The 27518-nt window shown below is 47.2% G+C and overlaps 1 protein-coding gene across 1 annotated transcript in view; it reads left to right on the top strand.

Moving 5' to 3' along the window:
* Window positions 1-27518, top strand: part of COPB1 (COPI coat complex subunit beta 1) — an 821662-nt gene that overhangs the window by 145644 nt on the left and 648500 nt on the right. Inside the window, exon 4 of the mRNA XM_069623734.1 lies at window positions 4352-4521. Within this exon, the coding sequence (XP_069479835.1) occupies window positions 4352-4521 (170 nt within the window). The remainder of the gene's footprint in view (window positions 1-4351; window positions 4522-27518) is intronic.

The raw sequence follows: 27518 nt of genomic DNA, 5'->3' as shown, positions 1-27518 counted from the left end.
GGTCGTTCAGCAATAACTTCATAAAAACCTTCCTCTCAATGTCAAGGAGGGCTATAGGACGATAATTAGCTGGATTTGTCCTATCGCCCTCCTTGAAGAATGGTATAACCAGAGCCGTTTTCCGCAAAGAGGGGAGCTGTTTATTTCTTAGTATCTCTACATACAGCTGTTTTAGCAATTTTGACCAAAGTATTGGATCTTTTTTGAGTACTTGGTACGTAAGGCCATTGGGGCCGGCTGCTCTTGATGTTGACGCTTTAGATATTATTCCCCTGATATCTTCCTCCTCGACAGATAGCTTCCACCCACTATCTAATGGAAGGCATTCTATTTCTCCTCTGGGCTTCTTAAAGATACCGGTTGGGTGTTCTATCCACTTTCTTTCAGGAACCAGGTTGCATAAAGAGCCATTAGACTGCAAGTCCAGTTGGCTCATTACTGACCAGAAGCTTCTTGTGATAGACTCTGATAAAAGCTTTAACATTTGCTCTCTGCCTCGCTGTAGTCGGAGCATTTTGTGATTTATTGTCCAGCCCCTATACCCATTTCTTATTTTCTTTACTTCATCTTTATATTCATCCTGGTTTAGGTTTAATGCTTTTAACCTACGAATATTCTTTCTTAGTGCCCATTTTCTTAACCACTTTTCTTCGTCAAAATCATGTATGTGCTTTTGTTGTGCTTTCGTAGAGGTCAGTTTTGGAGGGACTATGGACCAAATAAAGTTCACAAATTCCTCTGGCTGACAATATTTTTGTAGTATAGAATCCAGAGTTCTTTTTAACCATCTGTTTAACTCCTTCCCTCCTTGCCCATATTTTATCAACCTGAACTTCCCCTTCACCTCTGTTAGAACTTGCTTATGTAATGTCGCTGGGGCTGTTAACAAATCTGAAAATGAGAGCTCCAGACGCGAATGATTGCTTCCATCATTTTTCACATCTAGCATGGAGGTGCAGGAGAACAAACCCTTACTAACGAAGATGTAATCCAACACAGAGGCTGATTTGCCTTTGTGCCATGTCGTACATGGGTCTGTATCCCCCCTAGAGCTCCCATTTAACATGTTTAGGTCCCAGGAACTCGCGAAGCTCAGCCATGCTTCTCCTTTCTTGGAGATTCTCTGTTTTGAATGGCACGCCTTCCCTTCCTATTGCTGAACCCACTTAGAATTATAATCCCCTGCCATTAGGATGTTCGCTCTTCCCCATTCTGCTTTCATTTTTCCCATTAGGTCTGCTAATTTCAAGCTTTGCCTTACTTGTCCAGTTTCTTTTATAACTGCTTTCTTTTGCGATTCAGTCTGTAAGCCGACGCTCACACTTACAATCTCCAGCTGATTTTTAAGCTCTGACTGGTGAGTTTTATTTGTCCCCTCCTGATTTCGAGCAGAGCAGGCAAAGCTGCTGCCCCCCCAAGTCTGAGACCATCTGTATCTTTGAAGTGACCTGGGGCAGTCCCTCTTCTTGCCTCTTTGCTTCTGATCTCTTTGTCTTTGGTAATGTGATATTCTCCAAAAAGCATTGTGTTGATGATTTTGACGCTTTTGATTTTTTTGTTTTTGGGATTTCTTCTTTTTTTTTTTTGGTTGTGATGGGGTGGTGTTCGCGATTTTCTTCCCCTTCTGTCTTTTCTTCAGTTTTCTCCTTCGCCTGTAATTTTGGTTACCAGCCTCAATCCAGTTTGAGGCTGTTACACTTGTAGCTTCTGCTGAATTCTCCCCAGCTGTTTGATTACCCTCAATTATGGCCTCTATTTGATCTTCTGCCACCTGGGCCAATCTCATTAATTCCTCAAGTGTGGATTCAAATGTTTTAGTTTTTTCGTTTCCAGCTATGCCCCCATTTTCCTGAGGTAATAGTTGATCATGCATAAACCGCAGAACCTCCTGCAACTGACCTCTCAAAGTTTCTTCCTCCTTTTTACAATTGAACAGGAGCCCCCCCGAGGGAAGCAATGCCCAGACTCTGTTTTGACAGTTTCTTTTTGGCTTCCTTTACAGATGGTACAATTATGGTATTAATCAAATTGCTAAGCCCAATCATGGACGCATCACATTTCGCCATCTCGTTTGTAAATTCCAGGAGTATCCCAGCTTGGGACTGGACTTCTCCTTTTAATAACTCGAAGACCGAGACCAGAGAGTTCACGATGTAATTTAGTGCCCTTAGTGGTGTTCCACTTGAATTGGGATCTTCAACAATTTCCTCCCCCTGCACCGACAAGTATCCTTTCTTATCGGAGTCTCTTCTGGCGCTCGGGTCCCTGGCAGCATCCTGTGGTTCGGGCATGCCGTTTGCAGAGGCGGCTTGTCCTGTCACTGGAGATATCTCTACCCGCAATGTTTCTCTTGGTGTAGTACTACTCCCTATATTGCCCGATGTTAGCGGGCCCCACATTTGCTCTGGATTATCCACTGAATCGTTCATACTTGTTGTCCTTTTCTTCCCAAAGTACTCCTTGATTTTCTTTTGTATGTTCTTTGTAGTTACCGTATACTCCAGTCCCTGTTTGCAGTGGTTTGTCTACTCGATTTGATTTTCATGATCTCTCTTCTTCGAGTTGCTGATTTGCTCCATGTATTTGGGCCTTAGTTGTTGATAGATTGTTGGCAAATCCAATTGGTGTTCCACTTGATAATGGTGTGCCCGCTGTTGTTGACTGTGCCAGTGGTTCAAGGTAGGACCATACCACTCCGGCACTTTTGCCAGTTCCAGAAGGGCTGTACTCCGCAGCTTCATTTCAGAGTGGCTAAATATTGCCCTTCTTTATTTGCTTCCCCCTTTGTTTAAATACAAAGTGTTCAGAGGTGTATATGAGGCCAGGGATTCAAAGTTCTCCTATAGCGTGCTGTCTCCTAACAGTCACACTATTATCACAGGGACCTACTGTGATCCAAGTCTACGTCCGTTGTATGGTCACATGATTTCCCTAAGACCCCCCCCTTGCGTTGGTATGTTTTCTTGTTTTCAGAACCAACACTCATCCCACAAGCGATAAGCAGCGAGCGTCAAGTAATCAGTATGCAATAACAGCAGCGCTGCTGCCTTGACCCACAGTCTCTTACCTTTTACTCCGGGAGGGGCTTGGGTCAGTCTTGGTTTCCTTCAGTGTTATGGTCTGGTAGTCCTGCGGTTCTTTCCGACCTCTCACTGAACTTTTTGCCTTCTCCCCTCCTGCCTCTTACCTATCTTCACAACGGCAGGTTTTGACAGAGGATTTGTCGAGAAGCCTTCGTAGCATGGTGCGCTTGCAGCTTCACAACTGCCCACGGTTGCACAGTGCTCTCGTCAGCCGTACACAGGAATTGAAACAGACGAAATTCACTCTATTCCAATGTGAGCTGATTTGGCCTTTGCGCGTGCAGTTCTCTGTTCGCAATGCAGTGTTTTGATCAAACACGGCAAAACACTCGCACCTCGCTCCGCTCAACACTGAGGCTGGGTTTTTAAGGATTTCCTCCTCCTCCTGGTTTGTACGGAAAACAGACTGTGCAAAATGCTGAATGGCAGAGTGTCAACATGGCAAAACACTCGCATCTCACTCCGCTCCAGAGTGGTGCTGTTTGGTCTGGAAGAGCAGCAAGGCTGATGGACACGAATCCCGCATATGCTGGACTTCTTACTGCTAGCTGCCAGGGTCTGCGTCACCATAGGCTGAAAATCGCGCGCCCTTCCGTCGGAAGCAACCTGGGCCCGGAAAGCCAGGGAACTCTGAGATGGAGAACATTACAGGACCCCTCCATGAGATCACCCCAAGTAGAGAAATGGAATGGGCACCCTTCCTTGACGCCTACAAATGACTGGAGAAGTAACAGGGGGCAATGCTCCCCACGGAAAGGCATGTAACCAACCCTAAGATCAATGCCTACAACTTGTCTCGTCCCAGGGGTGGAGCGGGAAGGGGGGGGGGAACTCAAACTCGACTTAAATAATTCACTTGGAAAAATGTTACTTAAAAAGCAGTTTTTCATCATTTAAGTATATGAACATGTTCATGAGACTGTTGTACATTTTCTGTCAAGAAAATGCTTAATAAAGTAAGTTTTGAAAAGTGTAGCCCCCCCGCAAGGAGGTCTGCCCTTAAACGTAAATACCTAATGCCAGATTCATCACATTTCAGTGGGCTAAAACAAATAGTTGTTACCCTATATAATAGTACTGAATTGATTATTACCTTCGCAAGTTTAAATGTTTCGTGGGGCCTGTTTCGATTCTAACCTTTGTCCTGCAGGATGAACACAAATGTCTGGGGCGAGTCCTTTACTCATGGAGCGAGCTTGCTGGCATAATTTATATTGCATCACTGTCCTTTTGTAAGGTGGAAATAATAATTTGTAAACCTATTTTAGGATCTTCAACACCCTAATGAATTCATTCGAGGCTCTACCCTCCGATTTCTGTGTAAACTGAAAGAGGCAGAATTACTGGAACCTTTGATGCCAGCGATACGTGCTTGTCTTGAACATCGCCACAGCTATGTGAGAAGAAATGCTGTCCTAGCAATCTATACAATTTACAGGTAAAATCCTTCATGGGGCTCTGTGAAGATGTAAATGTGTGCTGGTAAGGCGTCCTTGCAATATATGGCCTTGAATGTTAATTCTCTCCCTGTATCTGCCTTCATGATCTTTTTTACACCAATACATGGGAGCATGAATACACCTTACTGTTCCTCATCAAGAAGCTGAAAAAAACACAAAAATACATGACTTTTCAGCAGAATGAATTCCTAACTTTTCACCATTGTGTTGATGTCCCCTAAAGCTGTAACATGTAGTCGCAATTAATACTAGAAAGAACAGTGATGTGCACTTATTAACGGACGCCTCAAATAAGGTTAAGTGGCTATGATTGTTAAAATTATATTTTGGACAAGTAAGAAATTGGCAATTTTGGAAGGGGAACATAGCCATTTTCTTGCAATCTTTCAGTAGACCATCACTATGCTATTGATCTGTGGCGAGCTGTAATCCAGTCAGTCAAGCCAGCCAGCAAACAGCACATTTGTTGAGCTGCTTTTTTTTTTACGAATGGTCCTCACACATCACATGCAGGTGACATCTGCAGCCCGATGCTGAGATGGATTTCTAGAATCTGGCCTGGTGAACAGATTTTAGGAGGCCACCCTAGTTGTAATGAAAAGGGTAACTGAGAGGGTAGCCAAAACCCAAACAAGGTAAGCGTGGAGAGCAGTCCAGGCTATTTTCAGGAGAATGTCCGCAGGATCAAGGGTCCACAATGAGTCCATACAATGCATCACGCCATAATTCAATTTAGACAGTAAAGTACAAAAATACTATATTTATATATATATATATATATATATATATATATATATATATATATATATATATATATATATATATATATATATATATATATATATATATATATATATATATATATATTTATATATATATATTTATATATTTATATACTATAATACTATATTTAGTCTAGACCCAAAACACACACGGGGAAATGAAACAAACGGGTGATATTACACAACACTCAATTATAAAACGCATATACAGTCACTGTTTAGTTCTTAGGAATAACTTATTCAACAGAAAGAAGGTACTATCCTAACTTTAGAAGTCCAATCCCTATGAGTGGGGCCTTGTGCCCAAAAGTGATAAAGCTTCTTCTTAGGAAAGGGGTCTGATGTAGGAAGAGTTTTAGTGTTGGTGAAATGTTCCAGAGAGATATTCAACAAAGTTACTGGTAAGTAAAATTATGTTCCTATCTTTCAGGTACAGCAGCTTTTAGACTAGACGATCAAAAAGCGATGGAATCGAATAACCAAAGTTCATTCTAAGGAGAACAGGGGAAGACAAATGCATTGCGTTTACTTACCCTCCTGAATCAGATTTTCCCAGATGACTAGATGGGTCGCTGGAGGTAAGTTTTCCTACCATTGGTTCCAATGAGAGGTGCCCTGGAGCTGCAGGTGCAAGGCGAAATGCAGAAGGCACTGTTGCAGTCTTCTACAAGACACTTCACCAGACAGGGGAAGGAGAGTTCCAGCTAAGGCCACCGCACGCAGGCGATGGCAGGCATCCTTCCAGTCGCGATTGGAGAAGCCTTCCCGACTAGGATCCCTTCAAGCTGATAAATAGAAATTCTGCACAAAGGCGATTTAGACCACAAGCTGGAGACTACCAAAGTCCAAGCGTAAAATAAAGAATGGCGAATGTTCTAGTGCGGTAGCCCACTGGAGAGCTGGTCAGTCCATCGGGTGATTCAGGGACACTTCCGATGGCTGGATCCTCTAATGCGTCGAGACTGGTTGGTCCCTCCAGTCCAAGGGTTGAAGCGCTGCTTAGGATCAGGTAGTCTAGCAGGGCTTCACCGGGCAACACGCAGGAAGGGGATGCTGGGCCTCTTTGGGAGTTGTCTACGGATCTTCAGTTGGCTGTTCTTCTACAGAGGATATTTTGCTCCAATGCTGACCTGTAGAAATGGCTGCAGAAGTCCTCTTATCCTAAATCCTGGCTGGAAGCAAGTCCAAGCCCACGCCCTCCAATGGTAAGGATCTACACCATTCAGCTAGGCAGTAGTGGTCCAATCAGAGACCACTGTGGGTGTTACTCATATGCCACCCTTTGGTCCCACTCCACAACCATGGTGCATGAAAATCTGACAGACCCACGCCTTCCTGGGCCAAGCATACACAAAGGCATCACTAGCCCGTGAAAACAGTAGCTTTCCCAGGCAAGTGCATGACCTTGTATGAAAAGTCCTCCCCTAAGAAGGGCAAACAACAATATGGCCAAAGAAGAAGCAAAAATATTGTGACACAACCATTTTAGGGCACTAGCCATGTTTAGTAACCATATGCAGTAAACACGAATGTGCACACTACACTAAAAGTGATGCAAAAAATGTAAATATATGATTGCTGCCATGAGCGTGCCTTTGCGCACATACAAAAGTAACCTAAAATCCCAGGAGTAAAAGACTAAGGTGATACAAAATGATCCCCACTGCACGGTAAGGTGCTGTGTTTGCTGTTAGGAAAGATTTATTGTAGGCAACTGTTCCTCCATATTCTATCGACCAGCTTTTGTTTTTGACCTGTACTGACTTTTTACAGAGAAGTGATTTTTTTTTCAGCTTCACTTCCCTGCCCTTTTTGCTTTTTTGTTATGATGTATATTTGTATTTATTAAATTTTATATAGCGCTTTACATAAGCAACAGTGAATACATTATAACAAAACATGAATCAAATAACCGACAACAATATAGAGAACAATTTACTATGAGAAAAATCAGTGAAATTGTGCTGTAAGGTAGTTGTGAGAGAACCGAGAGGTGTCAGGTTGGAGTTTGAAGAAGGTAGGATTTTAAAGAGGAGCGGAAGGAGGAGTAAGAGGTGGTGAGCAGATTTAGGGAGTAAGCAGTTTCTATGAATAGGAGCAAGAAGATGGAAGGAACGGAAGCTGGATCGAGCGCAGGGTGCAGGTGGAACAGAGAGTAGGAAATGATCAGCAGAGCAAAGTGGGCGAAAGGGATAGAAAAAGAGAGGAGGGAGGAAAGGTAGGGTGGAGCAAGACCATAGAGAGATCTAAAGACAATACGGAGGAAGTTGAATTTGAGTTGGAAATGAAAGGAGAGCCAGCCCAGTCAGATGAGTGAAGAGGAGATCAATCGTAAGGGGGGAGAAGGCAGAGGGAACGGATGGCAGAGTGGTAGATGGATTTAAGGGGGGGTTAGATGTGAGGAAGGGAGACTGAAGAGGACAGAAGAGCAATAGAAAAGTCTAGAGAAGATTAGAGAGGAAATTAGTTTAGTGCCGTGAAAGGTGAGGAAGGGTTGGATTTTACGGATGTTATAGAGCTGGAAGCGACAGGCACTGGAGGTGAGAGAGATGTGGTGAGTGAAGGAAAGGTTGGAGTCGGAGTATAGGCCAAGATTGCGGGCATGGGGGTAGATGGGTAGCTGGGAAGGAGCAAAGAGGATGGAGGGAGGTGGGGAGGGGGAGGGAGGGTGTTAGCGGGAATCAATAAGAGTTCGGTTTTGTCAGTATTTAGGGTAAGAAAGTGAGAGGACATCCAGGATTTAATAGCAGAGAGGCAGGACGAGTTTGAGATGGATGTCAGGGGTAACGGAAGAGCAGGAGAGGAATAGCTGGGTGTCATCCGTGTAAAAGTAGTGGGAGATACTAAAGGAAGAGATAATGGGAGCTAGGAGAGAAGTGTATAGTGAGAAGAGAAGGGCCGAGCATGGTTCCTTGTTGGGACACTGTAGTTTAGTGAGTAGGTGGGGGGAGGTGCTGCCTCCCCAGGAAACTGCAAAGGTAAGATTGGAAAGATAGGAAGTAAACCAGTTGAGGACAGAGTCTTTGAAGCCAACGGAAGAGAGTCAAGAAGTAGAGGATGATCAACAGTCTCAAAGGCTGCAGAGAGGGCAAGAAGAATGAGAATCGATGAGTGTTTAGAGTAGCGAACAGAAAGGAGGGAGTTGAGAACAGAGGTGAGTGGTTTCAGTGGAGTGGTTAGATCGAATTCCAGATTGGGTAGTGGGGAGGATAGAGAGGTTGGAGATGAAGGCGGAGAGTTGTGACTAGACAAGGCGTTCAAGGAGTTTTGACAGGAAGGGTAGGAGAGAGTTGGGTCGAAAGTTGGAAGCTAGATGGGGGTTGGCAGAGGGCTTTTTTAGGATTGGGATGATGGTTGCATGTTTGAAGGTAGAGGTAGCCAGACAAGTGATGAAGGAGGAGGTAAGGTAAGGTATAAGGAGAGGGTACATTTTGGGAATGAGCGAGGTAGGAAAGGGATCAGAGGGAGCAGAGGTTGGGTGAGTTTTAGACGGGTGAAGAGAAACCTCAGATTGAGTGACAGGAGTGAAGGAGGACATGGTGGTGGATGGAGTAGTGGACAGAGGTGAAGGGGGAGAGTAAGAAGGGAAGCAGAGAATGTCTTGGCGTGGAGTTTGGACCTTGGAAGAAAAGAAATTTGCAAGATCAGTGGCTGAGAGAGGAGAGACAATAGAATGGTCCGGGGTAGGAGGCGAGAGAAGGCGAGTCAGGGTTTGAAAGATTCGGCGAGGGTGAGAAGATTGAGAGTGGAGAAGATCAGAGAAGTAAGCACGTTTGACGGAGTTGAGGCAGTTATCGTAGAGGGTGTGGTAAGAGAAGTAGGTGGATTGGTTGGTTGGAGAGCAGTGTTTAAGCCGCCGTCGTTCAAGGCGTCTGAGGAGGTGGCGCATGGAGGAATGGTGTGAGGAAAACCAAGGTTGGGCAAGTTTGTGAGAAGGGTGAAAGGAGGTGAGAGGGTGAAGCTGGACAAGACTAGAAATGAGGGAAGAGGATAGGGCGGAAGAAGCCTTGTTTGCAGAGAGAGAGAGAAATGAGAGAGGGGCTGAGGGAAGAACAGGAGGCATGGAAAAGAGAGGGATTGAAGTTATGCAGGTTGCGTCGGGAGAAAGAGATGGGATGAGAGGGGAAGGGGGAAGAGGAAGGGTGAGTGAGGAAGACGGAGGAAAGAGTGGTCAGACCGATAGTTGGGAAGGGTGGATATAGATTAGGTGGTAAAAGTGGAGATAAAGATAAGGTTGAGAGTGAATGATATGGCATTTATAACACGCCTATACACAAGTGTTTCAAGGCGCAACGAGGCAATGGAGTGGGAACAGAGGGAAGACTGAGACTACGATTTTACTAGGCCAGGTGACATTGAGATCGCACAAGTGCAGGGGACAGGGGTTTGGGGGGAGGAGGAAAAGTGTGGGATGAAAGGGGGAGGGGGCAGTGCAGTCCATAGGATAACAGTAAAATAAATAAGACCATAAATAAAAGTGCGGCCAGCTGGTGGCAAGTGCAGGTGCAGACATAAGGTGTCAAGTACTGGTAGGGGACTGTAGGGATACAGAAACAGTGCCAGAGTGCAGGGGTTGCCAGGTTGGGGGGGGGGGCAGTGTAGGTGTGCAACTGGCAGGGAGGGGACCTGGGCCCGAGATCAGAGGGTAGCCAGGTAACCAGTGAAGTTTCACTTTCAGCCAGATCAGCAGGAGAGAGGAGGAGAGCAAGCAGAAGCAAAGAGCAAGGTATTGAGGTGCTTCTGGACCTGGAGGTGGTTCTCCTCAAGTTCCAGTGAGGCTGGGATGCTGTTCCAGGGGGAGGCCCAGCAGAAGGAGATCTACCACCAACTCGTTGCTTGTAGAAGCTACTGACCCTGATGGAGTTGGAGGCGGATGAGGGAAGAGCTTGAGAGGGAAGATATTTAGGAAGAGAGAGTTGAAGGTATTGAGGCCCCAGGCCCCAGAAGGCCTTGTGGACAATGCAGAGGGGTTTGAACTTAATCTTCGCTGCCACTGGGAGCCAGAGATTTCAGACCTGAAGAGATACGATCCCTGGGCTTGAGGCCAAGGAGAAGTCTTGCAGTCCTGTTTTGGATGAGTTGCAGAGGACGGAGAGTGGAGGCGGGCAGATTTAGAAAGGGGTTGTTGCAGAAGTTCAGCCTAGAGAGAACCAGTGATCTGTAGACGGTGAGCTTATGGGGGAAGGAGAGGAAAGGAAGAATACCTCTGAGGAGGTGCAGCTGGTAGTGTGACTTCTTAGAGACGTCAGAGATGTGCGGAGAGATGGAAAGTGTGGAGTCGAAGATGACCCCGAGGTTTTCAGCCTCGCAGGTGGGAGCAGGTAGAGGGCCAAGCGAGACCGGCCAGGGAGCAGGTGTGCCAATGAGAATCTCTGTCGTAGGCATTAAGGCAGAGGTCATTGCCGGCATACCACTCCTGGATAGCAGACAGTCCAAGATGAGAGAAGAAGAGGTGGCGGAAGGTAGCCTGAAAATTAGTTGTCATCTGCATAGCTCTGAAAGTTGGGGCAGAGAGCGGCATTGCGGTGGATAAGAAGTGCCAGGTATTGGTTGAAAAGCCAGGGAGAGAGATTAGACCCCTGGGGAACACCACAGGAAGAGATGGTGATAGAGTAGAGGAAGGATCCGAATTGGACCTGGGAGGGTCGATCAGAGAAGAACGAGGTCAGCCAACCCAGGTCCGGTTGAGCAGGATGGCCTGGTTGACCATGTCAAAGGCAGAAGAGAGATCAATTAAGATGAGGACACAAGGGGTCTTCGAATCAAGGTTGGAGAGCAGGTCTTCACGGATGTTCAGGAGAGTAGTTTCCATGCTTCTGGCAGCTGTGAAGCCAGACTGATGGTCATGGAGACAGCCAACAGATTCAGTGTGAAGATTAAGCTGGGAGATGGACAGTTTTTCCAGGAGTTTGCCGAGTGATGGAGATAAGCTGGGCAGGAAGGGTCAGCAGAGGGTTTCTTAAGAAGAGGGTGCACAAGGGAGTGCTTCAGGGGGGAAGGGAGGACGCCATTGGCAAAGGAGTGGTTGCAGAAGTCAGCCAGAGCAGGAGCCAGGCTGTCAATGTGGTCCTTGATGGTTTTGGAAGAATCGGGGTGAACCTGTTTTGACGAGACTTTCATAGATCCGCCTTGTATAGAAACCTCTTCTGGGGAGAACAGGGGAAAGGCAGAGCAGGAGGGAGAAAAGGTGGCCGGAGAAGGGCCAGGGGAAGAGCAGGGAGCAGAGGGAGGAGGGGGGAGAAGAGAGGATGTCCTGAGTTTTGGAGATGAAATGAGAAGCCATGGCTGTGCAGGGGGGCGGGGAGGGAACAGGAGATAGACTGCAGCAGGATTGGCCAGCTCCTTACAGATTTTAAAAGTTCGGCAGAGTTGTTGGATGCCGCAGAGACGCAGGCTTGGATGTGGTCCCTCTTCTTGGTGCAGACAGAGAGCTGGTATTGCCTTTGGGGCAGGTTGCAGGCCAGTTTGTCAGAGGATGTACCTGAAGCACGCCATTTCCTCTCAGCCACCCTGCACTTGCGTTTAAGGGTGACGAGGTCTGAGTCCTACCAAGAGTTGCACTTGGCTTTGGGCTTCAAGCGGATCCTCATGACGGGGCATGAACATGGAGCGTATCGGATATAGCAGAGTGGAGCATGGAAAGGGCTGTGAGTCAGCCAAGGGGGGGGTGAGAAAGTGGCAGCGAAAGCCTCAACTGACACTCTTCATGGGTCGGATAACCGAGAAGATAGGTGGCAGTACTGGAGTTGGCTTTGCCTGAGGGTTGGAAAGGGCGAGCTGGGAGGAAAGGAGAAAGTGGTCACTCCAGGAGAGAGAGGAGTGGGGAGAGGGATTGTTAGGCAAGATTGTATGCAGTACCCTTTGGGTGCACTACAATATCCCTGATCTCCTGGCAATAGGGACTCAACCTTTGGTATAAGTCTGAACTACACAGGTGGTAGTGTGGCTGAGTGGCCTGGCTTATCTCAAACTGAGCAGTAATGTTGTGCACAGTAACAGTTATTCAAATAAACTCTTGCACTCAAGGTTTCTTGATAAAAAAATTAATTTATTTTAGTCAGTTGTATAAGCCTTCTTCAGAAAGGAGCAATATATGTAACACTTATAATACACTTCAAAACACACTCTGGTGCTCTAAATCAGATGATGCCCATTGTGGATGGCACACAGACGCTTCCTACACCTGCAGGTGACTTAAATAGCTAGGACACTGTGGACATCGATTTATCACTGGTACATTTAGAGCAATACTGAGTTTGGTGTAAAAGATGGAAGAGAGGAATAAAACAAAGGCTAACAAATAATTCACAAACTGGTAAGTACTTATGCAACTTTCCAATGCAGAGTAAATTAACCCTTTCCTGGGGGAAAGGCCAAAAGCACAAAGTCAGAGGTAAAGAAGAGTCACTCAGGGAGCCAAGAGAGCCGATGTTAATTACACAATGTCTAGGGAAGCGGAAGATCTTCTTTCTAGGTAGGTATAAAGTCTTGCACAATGTTTTTAGAAAATGTTTGTAGAAAATAGAACACTTGAAGGGCCACAAGCTGGGAGGCTTTTGAGGGGCAAAGCTATAGCAACGCTGCAAGGTAACCAAGACAGGTCTCGACTGAGAGCAAGCAAGGCTACACAACAAGTGGTAAGTTTGACTTTACAGTAGCTCTGGTTAGAAGAAATGGTTCTAGCTGGCTTCTGTTCCTGTACAGTTCTGCAGATCCTGTTGTTCCTGAGCCTCAGTTGTGGGGACAAGAGGAAGGACGTCTGGGGACTCCTACTCTGCAATGGGAAGGTAATGGGCGAACTTCAGTTCAGCGGCCCTTCCGTGTTTCAGCTCCTCGCGCCGGACAACAAATAGCAACACTGCAGTTCTCTGATACCACTCTGGACTTTCCTCGCATCTTGGGTCCAGCACTCTGTTGACGCGGCTCAGGCTTGGTCAGTCCTGCTTCAGGGAAGTCCGGAAGATCTTCCTGGCGCACAGGTCCAATTTAAAAGCAACGCAAACAATCTGGTGTTCTCCAGAATGGGGTCTGGCATGGATTCACATGCTCATGAATATTCCCCGTCGTCAGGCTGGGAATCCTCGGTAAAGAAAAGATCAGTATCAATTTTGTTTCTGATCTGTCTTTCTTAGTAGTAACCAATCACTGGTCTCTGAGTAATACTGCCCCTAGCCAATGACTGCCCTCTCCCTAAACCCCGCCTCTGGCAGCAATCTTCAGATTTTTACCGCACGTTCAAGTGTTGGGGGGGGGGGGGATGAGGGGGAGTCGTGCTTTAGCTCTCGAGCTTTTCTGCGTTTTTGCACTTTTTTCAAAGAGATTTTCTAATTTTTCGGTTAAACAGAGCCTCAAGCTCCACCGTTTCTCCATCCGATCAACGGGGACCCGTTTCGGATTTTTCTACGCCCCTCAAGGGTGAGGTTTTAGTCGAGTTATGCTTCTTGGAGGAGTCCAGAAGTTTGAGGCCTACCCGGACATGGCCCAGGAGAAAGGAAGCTCGACGCCCGGAAAGCTGTTCAGGGTTCGTCCTGGATGCCAGCTACAGAATGTGTTCAAGGAGGACGAGCATTCGAAATGCCTCTACTGCCTTCATGAGGACAAAACACACACGGAGAAGGACTGTGCGTTTTGCGGGAATGTTGGAGCGGACCATGAAGGATCGACATCTTCGCCTCTCCAACTGGCTGGAAGGAAGCAACTCGGCGGCCATTTTGTTGGCAATACAATCCTTTTGTACGGAGATGAGGACGAGATTGCCCCTACCACCGTCAGAGGAGCCAGAACCAGGCCCGTCGAGGTCCCCTAAGCAAGAGGCGATGCCTGCTAAGAGGGATCGGTACGAGAAGAAGTACCGGGTCCCCGACGCGGCCCCCCTGTGCCATAGGGCGCAACCGACCTCTGACTCGGTCATCTCAGCGGCGGCCAAGAAGAAAGCGAGGGGGGGGGGGCATCGGCCTCAACGTCAACTTCTCCGCTGGACGGCGAAGGAAAGAAGCTGGATGTGATGGGACGAGTTATCTCCTCGGCGGCAACACCGATTAAGGTGGTCCACGCCCTTGCGATCGTGGCCCGCTACGATAGGGAATTGTGGTACAAGATCGCCCCCCTGTTGGACTTCCTACCGGATGACAAGAGGGCAGAGGCCCTGGAGATCTTGCAGGAAGGTGAGGTGGCGTCGGTCCACGCCATAACGGTGGCAACGGACATTGCTGACACTGTTTTCCACAAGCTAGGCAACAGCGTTTGCCTTAGACGGCGAGGGTGGCTCGAGGCGACGGATTTCCGCCAGGACGTACAAACCAAGGTGTTGGACATGCCCTTCGACGGGAACAACCTGTTTGGGAAAACAGTGGATGAGTCCCTCCAAGCCATCAAGGCGGAGACGGCTCGGGCTCTAGGAGTGTATTGCTCTCCCAGAGTGCACGGACAGTCATAAATCACCAGTGGAATTACGGAGCCAATATTTTGAACGCAGGAAGACGCAATAACTTGCAACCACACACACTTAGAAAATAATGAGCACTTATACGGCTATTTATTCAAAGCTTAGAAGCAACCAGTGATAACATAGAAATAAATCACAGAAGAAACCGAGAATTCAAAAGAAAATACATCACCGTGAGCGTAACTGGATTCCTCATCTCGCCAGAAGCGGCTGGAAGACCCCGATAACAGCCAGGCCGAGGGCACAACAGCCCACAGGTATGCCGGACGGAAGCGTCCCCCCTCCGGCTGAAGTCTTACCTGACCGCTCAGGGGTTCCGCATATATGCACACTTCAAAAAGGGGTGGCAATTTCTCGAACCTTCTGGCGACGCACTTGCGCATTGATGAGCAGCCGTTGGTTGCCAGCTGGGTCAACCGACCGTAACCTCAAGGAGCAAAGTGCCTCCCTCCTCTAAAAACAAGCACCACGGAAAACAGTCCCATAGCTCATAACAAGACATAACAAAGTTAGCTTTCCCAGCAGAAATGTCCTTGACTGCATACCAGGCTTGGAAAGCATGTTTTCTTCAGCATCGTGAATCTAGCTCTCAGCAAAATGAGTGCAGCTTTTCACTGCGGCATGAAGTAAATATCCATCATGGCTCCAAGCGCTCCCAGAATGCTCTGCGCATCAGCGCCATGTTTTAGCTCAAGCATAACAAGGAGTTCTCCAACAAAGACGGCCGTCCTTTCGGAACTCAGGAGGCAAGCAAGGTGCCTCCAAGGGATTCGACATTGGCTCCTCTGCGTACTGCCAGGCAGCCCGCTCCTCGTCGCAAGAAGCCTATAGGGGACGAGGCAAGTCAGGTGGATCCCGCCGTCGTCGCGAGGGAGGCCAAGGCGGCAAGGCGTCCTCAAGCAAGACTGAACTGACCGTGGCGTCGGGCCCCCACCGAAGCACCCCGGTGGGAGGCCGGCTGGCGAAGTTAGTCAGCGTGTCCATCTCCACCGACCGTTGGGTGCCGCACGCCCTGGCCCAGGGGCACGCCCTTGAGTTTCTAAAAAAGTGCCCCCGCATTCCTCCCGTGGCCAGGAAGGAAAACCACGTCCCTAAACTACTACTGGAGGTAAGGGCGATGCTCAAAAGTGCCATTGAGCTCGTCCCGAAGAGGCTACGGGGCTCCTGAGTATACTCAAGGTACTTCCTCGTGAAAAAGAAGACGGGAGGATGGCGGCCCATCCTGGACCTGCGATGACTGAACAAGTACATCAAGGCACAGAAGTTCCGGATGGTCACCCTCCAGCACGTGCAGGGAAAGCTGGAGGAGGGCGATTTCCTGTCGTCGTTGGATTTGGAGGATGCATACTTCCACATCCCCATTCTAAAAGGACACCGAAAGTTCCTCAGGTTCGTGGTCCAAGGACTGCACTACCAGTTCAAGGCCCTCCCGTTCGGATTGAATTCTGCACACAGGGTTTTCACCAAGTGCGTCGCATCGCCGTAGAACACACCAGCGAAGACTGTCCAGCTGCTCACTGACCTGGGGTTCTCCATCAACTTCCCGAAATCCCACCTGGTCCCCTCGTAAGTCGCACTGTTTCTGGGAGCCAAGCTCGACACAGTGGCGCGTCTGTCCTTTTCTCCGACCGCAAGGCCAAAGGCCATTCTGGGCAAGGTGCAGCGTCTGCTGGCCACGGACGTGGCCAGGGTGAGGTCCATCAAGTCCCTCCTCGGGATGATGTCCTCTTGCATATATCTTGTGCGCCTGTGCAGGCTTCGGATGCGCCCTCTACAGGAGTTTCTCGACGCCCGCTGCATCCAAGCGACTGGCAGCTTCGAGGACAGGATCCCTCTCAACGAGACCTTCCGACGAGCGATCTGGTGGTGGGGCACCCACGCTCATCTGGTGGCAGGGACAGACTTTCAGACCCCGGCCCACCAGGTAACGGTGACGACGGATGCCTCCCTGGAGGGCTGGGGAGCGCACACCGGAGAGCTTTACGCAAGAGGCCTCTGGCTCCCGGAGGAGAAGCCGCTCCACATCAACATCCTGGAGCTCTGTGCAGTGTTCTGGGCCCTCGGGTCCTTTCTCCCGTCCCTCAAGGGCAAGGTGGTGAGGATCTTCACCGACAACACCACCACGATTTTCTACATTCGGAAGCAGGGTGGAACCAGATCACCTGCCCTATCCAAGAAAGCCCAGGATCTGTGGCATTGGGCCGTTGCCCAAGGGATGTTTCTGGTGCCGTTTCATCTGGCAGGGATAAAAAAACACTGTTGCCGACTCACTCAGCAGAGAGCTGCGCTCGTGCCACGAGTGGGAACTACGCCAGGATCAAGTGGATCGACTCTTTTAGCGATGGGGCAAACCCCAGATCGACCTGTTCGCGACGGCGATGAACTCCAAATGCCAGAGGTTCGCCAGCAGGTTTCCCCAGCCGAGGAGCATGGGTGATTCCTTCTCGTTCCCCTGGGACGGCCTGTTCCTATATGCGTTCTCTCCGTTGCCGTTGCTGCTCCGACTCATCAACCAGCTCAAGAGGTCCCGGTGCAAGATGATCCTCGTTGCACCGGCGTGGCCAAGGCAGATCTGGTTCCCGGACCTTCTGGACTTGTCAGCATCTCCACCGGTCAAGCTGCCGACGGATGCAGATCTTCTTTCCAGAGAAGGAGGCGCCATTCTTCATCACGACCCGGAGTCGCTGAACTTGCAGGCCTGGCTCCTGCAGCACTAGAGTTTGGAGGGTACGATATCCCGGCTGACTGCAGAGAGGTTCTTGCGAAGGCCAGGGCGTCCTCAACTCTCAAGTGCTACGGACATAAGTGGAAGAGGTTCTCTGTCTGGTGCCGTGCACAGAAGATCAACCCTCTGTGGATTACGGCACCTCAAGTGCTACCATACCTACTGTCGCTGGCCAAAGCTGGATTAGCTCGCGCCTCCATCAAGGTACATCTGGCAGCGATCTCCCGATACACCAGAACTACAGGACGGCGTGGGCAATTCTATCGTAAGTTTCGCGCTTAGCTAGGATGATTTCTTTTTTGTATAGGGGTGTGATGGAGCTGAGGTTGGCTTTGTTTTCGTCAGAAGGTTGTGCTCGCCAGGATGTCTCATAATGCCTTTGTTTGCGCAGTGATTTTAGGTGTGGGGTGTGCCATGTATTGAGATGGGCTTTGGGTTTGCTTTGTCTAAGTTTGAGTGGTGCAATAGAGTCTAGAGATGTGGTCATGATGTGGTTAAATTCCTTGAACATAGTTTCGGGGTCCAGGTTTTCCGGTATATTGTTGAGTTTAGGGAGGATGAGGGGTAGCAGTTTGTCGCAAGTGATGTTTTTTTTGTTCCGGGTAGGAATGGACGGAGCTAGAGGTGTGGGTGCCAGGGTTGGTTTGGCGGTAGTTAGGGTAAAGGTTAGGAGGTGGTGATCTGTCCAGATCTGGGGGATATGGAGGTTATTGTGGCGTTGCAGTTGTAGTCTGCTACCCAGTCCAGGGTTCTGCCTTTGTTGTGTGAGGGGGTGAGCACTCTTTGGGTAAATCCTTGTTCCGCTACGGTACTAGCCACATTGGATGCAGGTGTTTCTTTGGGGTCGTTATAACCGAAGTTCAAGTCGCCTAGTACTAGGACTTGAGAGGAATTTTATTAGATTATTCGAGATGATATTTGATATGTCCTCTTCAAAGGTCCCAATGAGGCCTGGAGGTCTATAAATCGGGTATATTGTGAGTCTGGGTGTTATTTATGTTTAGTTTGGCTGTCATGAGCTTGCATGAGTTAATGGCCGGGGATGGCACTAGTCTGCAAGGTAGATTGTTTCTCGTTATGAGTGCAATGCCTCCACCCCGAGTGCCGGTTCTGTCTGATCGCAATATGGTATATCCGTTCGGTATGGCCAGTGAGAGGGCGGGTCCTGCTGCGGCGTGTAGCCAAGATTCGGTGACTGCTAGGAGGTCTAGCTGTTAAGAGTGGATGATGTCTGCTATCTCAGTAGCGTGTGCAACTAGCGATCTACAGTTTATTAGGGCGCCCTTGAGGCTAAGAATGTTTACCTTTGGTGAAGTGGGACTAGCTGTAGTTTGTGTCTCGGGAGGGGGGGGGCTGTTGGTGGTGGACGGAGTTGGCCAGTGTTTGGTGGTTTGTTAGAGGGTGCTAGGGTTCTAGCTAGTGGTTCAGAGTTGTGCAAGTCTTGAGCGGAGTCTGCCGTTCCTCTCGATTGTATTGCAAGGTAGAGTGTTTTGTGTCAGGCGTTGTAGGAGGCAGTCAGTTGGCCAAGGTTTATTAGCATGGTTGAGAGGTAGTGACATGGTGTTGTAGTGAGTGGTGTAGTATTGGTAGGTTGCTAGTACTAGGAGCAGGATGTGTGTGATACTTGTGTAGGAGGTGGGGAGCGAGGTGCACAGGGGTGTGTGCATTGTTGGTTGGGGTGCTGTAGGCGGGGAGCCTGTATCAATTCTGTGTAGGTGTGTTAACTAGGTCTGGTCTAAACTGTATGGCTGAGTGCAGAGTTCAAAATGCAAAATGCAAATATGGGAGTAGTTTAGATGCAGTGTTTGTAGAGGGCGCAACATTAAGTATGAAAATCAAAAATGCAAATATAAATGCAGCTACAGCAGTTCAAATATGCAGACAATGGAACACCTAGATTCGATTTTTGCAGTGGGAGCCTAAAATGCAACAGTTCAAATATGCAGACAATGGAACACCTAGATTAGAATTTTGCAGTGGGAGCCTGTGTAACGCACATGAAATGATGATGCATATGGAGTTATCTAAAACTCCATAATCCAAGAACACAAGAGTAAAACACACATCAAATTACATGAAAGAGCGGGGAAAAAAGGCTCTCTTTCCAGGTAAAAACATCAAGTCCTCAAAATCCAGCAAAGTTACTGGGGGTCTCTAAGGTGAAGGGAATTAGCACATTTATGAGAATTCTCCCTAACAAAGTTGTATGCAGTGTCAGTCCATCCTACCTGGTTCTGCAAGTGCTCATTCCCCTGGGCAGAGGAGCCGTTAGTGAGACCCTGACCTCAGTTTGTGAGAAGCAGTGAGAGCGGAGGAGCAGCAGCATCAAATAAAGCGACCAGTGAGTTTGTGTGTAAAAAAACTTGGTGCGTGAGCGAGGGGAAAAGAAGATGCATTGTGGCAGAGGGGTGCGTAGGGGGTGCATCCCGGCAATAAACTTGAGTGCTTTTGAACTGTATGAACAATTGAATGCTATGCTAACAAGGCAGTAAGAAGATACTGTGTATCAGAGTGATTGTGTATAGAAGATTTGCAAGGTTTTGGAAGCCTTTTGAGTAACGTAGAAAGACAGACGTGTTGGCAAGAGAATATCTTGAAGCTGTGATATCAGAGTGGTCAGGTGCAGGCAATGGACACCGTTTCGAAAGTCTCTGGATATCTGAGGATGAATAAAAAGTATTTAAAGCACTATGAGTGAAGAGAAAGTGGTTAAAAGCTGTTGGGCGAACAGCAGAAGGGGAGCAGAGACGTGGGAGCAAAATAGACTCTAAAGACTGTAAACCCAGGTGAAGGAAGAGATAGATTGAATATAAACTTTACAAATGAAAGTACAAAGTGTCAAGTAATGCCAAGGAGGATGCTTGGACAAGGTCTCAAGCCAAAACATAACGCCCAGGGCCCCTGGTTGTGTGACCTGTAATGGGTGGACCATGCTGTCTGACAACTGCACCCAGATCAGAGAGCCCCAACAACCAGAGAGCCCCAACAAGTGTATTGAAGTTGCTGAAGAAAACCTAAGAAGTGTTGGTTGAACTTTTGCTGCAAATGTGCTTGAAGTATGGGGAAGGGATCCCTAAGCTCCTTCTGAACTTTGTATATTGAAACCAAGTGTGCTTTGGGGGAAGATGCACTCAAGGCCTGAAAGAACAGTTGAAGCCTATAATTGTTGGAACTGTATCCTGAATTGGGGGATGGGAGCTAGACTGCTCCAGACTTTTGAGTTAGAATAACCCTACACTACATTTGTGTATTGTATGTGAGGGCAAGCATAGGTTTTGACGTAGACACGCTTTTACATTTTTGGATTTACAGACATAGACTTTCATTAGTTTCTTTAGGTAGGGAAATCTCCCCCATGGCTATAGAGCAAGTTAGGCATTACACCCATACTGATAATTAAGAAGTCATATTGTTGAATTCACATTCTGTTGTCTGTGCCATCTCTTGATACCAGGCCTGTCTGACAGCTTCGAAATGGGCAATATCTGAATTGTACAGACACACACACACACACACACACACCAGAATGTATGTAGGATCTATACAGTACACATTAGCTCTGCAAGTAGATGAGTGAACACTTACCTTGTTGTTAAAGGATGTTTTAGAGGTCCTGCAAACATGAATCCCGCGATTTAACACTACCGGTGCTTGTGGTCAGCTAAAATCATGGTAGTTTGTTGTAAAACCACTGCCACCAGCCATTCTGAGAGGAAAGGGTAGCATTTGACTGCTACATGAGTATCTAGACACAGGGGATACTAAGTAAGCCCTCCAGCACTCTATTGTAAGAAAGGCTGTGCTGGGTTTAGAAATGTAAGACTAGTAAAGTCAATTTCACTTTACTTGCTCTGGGAAAAGTAGTTTATCCCAGAGAAGATATTTAAACCTTGGGAAAGCCTGAAAAGGTTTCCCTGTGCCACTGCGGGTGCTGTTAAACAAATGAAAAGATGGTGCCTGTGGAGTTGGTAGACTTCATAACTAAAAGAAACACAAGAGTAAAACACATTTCAAAACACATGAGAGTGGGAGAAATAGGGTCTCACTTTCTCCAGGTAAAAAAAATCAAATCCAAAAAATCAAATCCTCAAAATCCAGCAAAGTTGCTGGTGGTCTCTAAGGTGAAGGGAATTAGCACATTTATGAGAATTCTTCCTAATCGTTCTCAATGGCGAACAGGGCAAACTGGGGATGGGAGCTGCCCTATTAAGATGCCCTTTGCCTTCAGCCACTGCCTGCGCAAGACTGACATGGGAGAGCCTCTGAAGTGAGGTGTTCCTGGCCCCTTGTGCACTACACACAGACCAATCCTAAGGTGGATTGGGCGGGTAGGGGACGAGGGTTGGACTGGGAGCGGGCTGAAAAGAGGAGGATGGTGAGGTTGAAGTGGAGAGAGCACGGATATCTCAAAATAAATAAACACTTACAAATCCAAGCGCGTATCGAGAGCTGGTGCGCATTTGGTCAAATGCGATTGAATGGACAGGGGATATGCACAGAGCAGGTAAAAAGACTCTGGTGGTGTTGCTGTAGTTTCCTGTCACGTGTGCACTACACAAAGACCAATCCTAAGGTGGATTGGGCATGCAAGAGAGGCTAGGCTTGGATTGGGAGGGGGCTGAAAAGAGGAGGATGGCGAGGATAAAGTGACGAGCGAGCAGAGAGATCTCAAAATAAATTGTATTACGCCAATTTGATCTTCAGTGCTTGGTCCCAATGATAATATATGGACTTGAGGCACTGGCCAACATGGATCTTAAGTGGCTTCAGATCATAGAGAGTACATTTTGGAGGAAGTTATTGGGGTTACCTCAATGCATCCCTATGGCCATTTCAAGGCTAGAGTTGAGAATACTGTCACTTAGATCATTGGTCATGAAAAAAAGGTAGACTTATATATTCAAATTCTTAATAATCCTTCTAATTCCCCACTTGCTTGTATGGGGGAGGATATTCGGGGCAAAAAGCAACCTATATTAATGGCCAATATGGATTCACTCTTAAGAAATAGGCTGGACGCCAAAATGGGGAGAAGACCAAGAGTACCTGAAATACTCCCTTGGCAAGCGCTTGGACTTATGGGATTGGTACAGTAATTTTGTTCATCCTGAGAACTTAAAAAGCTATACATTCATTCAACATATAATCTATACGTTCAAACGGGCACAAAAGTTTTTAAATCTATGCCCATCGATCAACCTAAGAAGGTTTATACTGCTGTTGGGAATCAACCATCTCAGTCTTTCTTTATTTGAATTTGTATAGCGCACATCTGCCCAGGGGCATCGTGGCACTGAAAGTAGGCTTACTTGGTACATAGAATACATGTTGCAATGGTTACAGAAGGTAGATCGACGACAGGGTTACTTGCAAGGTATTAGATTAGGTAAAGCGCTTTTGTGAGGTCAGCTCCTACATAAATACAGTTGTAGCACTAAGTAGTAAGGGAGGTGGGTGGAAGGGGTTAGTTGAAGAGTGGTTTTGAGTAGTTTGCGTATTGTATGGTATGATTTCTCGTTCCTTGGTGCAGTGGGGAGTGTGTTCCATTTTTTGGGAGCTAGGTGTTGGAAGCTGGATCCTCCGGCTTTGGTTCTTTTGAAAGTGGGTACATAGGTCTGGTTGGTCAGGTGCGACCTGGTGGGTCTGGTGGATGTATTGTGGGTGATTCTTTCAGAGAGTTAGGGCAGAGCATCAGAAGAGACGCATCTGTGGGTGATGGCCATGGCCATGAAAAGGATACGTTTTTTTATTGGTAACCAATGGGCCTCTTTTCTGGCTTGGGAGATGTTCCCTTTTCGGGATACTCTGGGCTGCTGCATTATTCTGAGTGACTTGAATTTTTTTTTTAGGTTTTTTGTAGATATGCCCAAGAAGAGGGCATTGCAATAGTCCAATTTGGTGCCTACAGTGGCTCTGGCTATTGACAAGGGGTTTTATGTGGAGAGGAAAAGTTTCACTGCATTGATTACCTTAGTGGTAAGCGCAGCGGAGGGGGCTATAGCATTAACTTGCCATGTCATGGATAGTGTGGAGTAAAGGTATACTCCAAGGGTTTTTACTGCAGAGGAGACTGTGATGGTGGAGTTATCAATATTAAATGATTTGTATTGTGGCAGGAGTTTGTTTAGTCTTTCTTTGGTGCCGACTAGGAGGATCTCAGTTTTTTCCCCATTAAGGCAGAGGCCGTTGGCTGCCATCCAGGTTTGGATGGCTGTGTAGATCTTAGTTAGTGCCGCGGCATCTTGTTCATAGATGCCAGAGAGGGGTAGTAGGACTTGCGTATTGTCAGCATAGTTATTGTAGGCTATGTGTCGACGGTCCAGATCATTGAATAGTGGGAGAGTGAAAATGTTGTATCGGGTGGGGGCAGTGCAGGAGCCTTGTGGGACTCCGCAGTGGATAGTGGTGGGGGTGGCGCTTGCTGAGTCTGAGAAGACTTTCATGAGTCGACTCTCAAGGAAGGAGGTGACCCAGGAGATGGCTTCCGGGGAGAAGTGAGCTTCGTTTTTAAGTTGCATGCCTAGAATGTCGTGGTTGACCAGATCAAAGGCAGCGGATAGGTCTAGCAAGAGCAGGAGTGCTGGCTTGCCTTTGTCCATAATATCATTGAGTTGAATCTTTAGATCTAGTAGGGCTGTTTCAGTCCTTTGTCCAGGGCGAAAGCCCGATTGTCTTTTTCCTATAATACGCTTTTCTTCCAAGTATTGCTAGATTTGGGTGTAGACCACCTTGTCAAGTATCTTGAGCAAGAAGGGAACGGTCGTGATGGGTCTATAATTGTTGGCGTTTTCAGGATCTAAAGTAGGTTTTTTTTTTTGTGGAGCGGGCGCACCCAAGCTTCTTTTAGGCTGTCTGGGACTGAGTTGGAGTTGAATGATGCATTAATGAAGGTTTTGAGAAACGGTGCAAGTGGTTCTACGCAGTCTAACTAGTTTAGCGGGGTAGGCGTCTCCTTTGCAATTGGAGGGTTTGATTTTGTTAACCATATCGATTACCTCTGTTACAGAAACTTCTCTGAATTTAAATGATGTAATGGGGGTTTTCATTTTGTTCTCAGTCACTGTTTCAGTATGAGATGCAGATGTGATGTGCTGAATGCGATTTATTTTTATTTTTTTATTTTTTTTTGTGGTGGGCTGTGATATTTTTTTTAATTTGTTTTTTTTAAAAAATTTTAATTTATTTTAATTTTTATGGAGCTCAATTTTGGTAATGAGGGCAGATTGTATGGTGTTGCACCATGCTTGATCCTTGACAACCTCTTGAGACTTAGTGGCCGGTGTGGATAATTGCTTGAAAATGGCAAAGAGCTCTTTGGATTCTGAGCTGACATTGGAGATTCTGTCATTATATTATGTGGATTTAGCTGATATCATGGCTTTTTTGTATTGGGTAGCCAATGATTTATTTGAGGATAAGGAGGACGCGCTGGGAGAGCTTTGCCATAATTTCAAAGCTTTGCGCTTTTTGGTTCGTAGTTCTTTTAGTTCTGCCGAGAACCAGGAGAGTGTTTGGTATTTTTAGATAGTTTTCTTTTGGAGGGGGGCGATGATGTCTATGGCAGAATTAATGGTGGATTTATAGATGTCCGCCAGTGCGGCTGGGTCTACGGTGGCAGAGGGGTTGGTAGCAAGGGTGTCTAGATAGTGCGCGATCCTTTCTTTTGTAAGATTCTTGGCGCTTCTAGCCATGACTGGAGGCGTAGGACTGGGATTTTTTGCTGTGTTAGTGGTGGTGTGGATGAGGAAGTGAATGAGGGAATGGTCTGACCATGGGTTGGGTGTGATGGAGCTAATGTCGATGCCACAGATGGAGATAAGCAGTAACTCTGGGATGGCACACAGCTAACTCATGGTAAGTAAAACCCATATACTTTTTTAACCTGACAATGAAATCCAGGTTCAATCTTTCCCAGCTACACAAGTACCTTTATGTATGACTTATGAGGGATAGTTAGAACCAAAGAGAGACTGTGAGTCTGTCTACAATAGCACAGGGGAAGCAAAACTCAAGGTTACACTTTACTGAATGACTCCGTTATTCTAGGTAGGCAACAACCTAATACAGATGTATTTTGGACAGGCTGACAGCAAATCAGTGGAAGCAAGACCCAGTTTGGGGACACTCATAGAATTATCCTAACACGACTAATCTGGTGATACCAACAGTTGGAGGACACTCATACAATTATCCTGCAGGAATAATCTTGTGAAACCAACACATTACTTTTGGGAAGAGGCATAACCTAATCACAGGAGAGTAATATACCTTCACATCTACAGAATGGTGAAACAGTTTCTAAGGAAAGAACATCTTAACCATACTTTTAAGAATAGTGGATCAAACATCCAAGGTAAGTAAGAACTTCTGTAACTGTTCACTCTTAGAGTTACAATTATCAACCAACTATTTTACAAGTAAGTAACTTTGAAACACTTATTTTCTTTTCTAGGCAAAAGGCCCAATCCCTTAAAAGTCATTCCCTTATTCTTGGCGCATGAGTGTTCTCAGTGGCAGAAGGGGTGTCACTAGGATATAGTGTCCAACAGGCAGTGTCAGGATAGGTTCTTAAGTAGCAAAAGCCAGAGTTCCTTAGGAAGACTGGGCAAACAGGTGAGTGTTTTACTTTAGATTTAGAAGAGGGTCCAGGGGCGTCACAGAAGACACCTCAGCAGGATTCTAGCAGTGTTACGGGGTGCAGTGGACGAGCAACGCCCCAATTACAGAAAACGCCCCACAGCTACACAGAAATCCCAAGAGACTTAAGGTATGTATATACCCAAGCCAACACAGTACCTCAGCATTGAAGAAGGTTTCGCAGCAGGACTACTTCTGGATCTGCAGCCAAAAGCCTGGTCAGTGTATTCCTTGTTGTGGTGACTGAGAACAGGACCTTGGAAGGGACTTTGCAGCAGGGATCGATGGAGAAGGCTCTAGGCAAGGTTTTCCTCAAGGCTGAATGCGGTTCTGTGGATTTGGCACCTTTTCAAGGAGCACAGAAGACAGAAAACCGTAGTTTAATTCTCGTCGTTACAAAGGTCCAGCACTCTGTTGAGGGGACTTTTCAGACTGTGTCTCTGGAGATCCACCACGATGGCCACGAAGTTTCAGCGAGATTCGGAATTCAGAAGACCGTGCACCGCACAGTCGCTCGAGTTCCCAGGATATTGGGGTATTGCAGCAACGCAAGGTCGCAGCAGCGCATGGGATGGCTCAAACTGCATGTCTTCTTGAGTCTAGTGGGGTTCACCAGGCTCTGGGTCAGGGTGGTCGTTTTTGGAGTCCCCAGGTCGATTGGAAGGAAGGGCTACAGCAGTCGCAGGTTACACAGGCTCTCCGGTCGCTGGAAATCATCTGACGCTTTTCCTTTGACATCCTCTTCGGATTCTGTTCCAGTGGTCGACTACTCTTCAGCTTCCAGGTTTGCAGTATTTAACAGAAACTACAGCACAACCTCTGCATTCTCTCCCTGCCTTTTACAAGAAGGGGCAGTCTGGTTGTCTAATCGGGAGAGCCAGCCCCTCACTGGGATTTGTCCCCATTCAGACAAGGCGGAAGACAAAGGGCTCTGGAGGTTTGGACACGTCTCTCACTTCCTGCCCTCACAGACAGACTGGAGCCTGGGCGGGGGAGTCCAGGGGACTCCCTCCAAAGATAAAAATCACACAAAGGAATTTCCCGCCCTGGATGTCGGAGGAAGGAATAACAAAGGACAAACACTAAAATGTCGAAAAAAGAAGACTGGGCCATTTTGGTAAAATGAGCACCCCTAGGTGCCTTTACTGCAGCTGTGAATACAGCCTGTGGTAAAGGTGCACCAAGTGAATACAAGATATCGCTGCCATCAGCCATCGAAGGTAAGCTTGTCCATGTAACAGAATTTTTAAAGTTGTAGTGTGAAAGGGGATACAGCCACCCAGCGAAAACATTTCCTCCTGGCATCTGTTTGAGCTACTTCTATCAAGCAAAACAGTCACCTCACACTGCCTGCTTTTATAAAATTTCAAAGAAAAAAAAAACAAT

The sequence above is a fragment of the Ambystoma mexicanum genome, chromosome 11, assembly GCF_040938575.1.
Source record: "Ambystoma mexicanum isolate Mex_15411 chromosome 11, UKY_AmexF1_1, whole genome shotgun sequence".
Classification (NCBI taxonomy): Eukaryota; Metazoa; Chordata; class Amphibia; order Caudata; family Ambystomatidae; genus Ambystoma; species Ambystoma mexicanum.
Note: the sequence above shows the minus strand (reverse complement) of the source record. Positions and strands in the feature narration are given on the sequence as shown.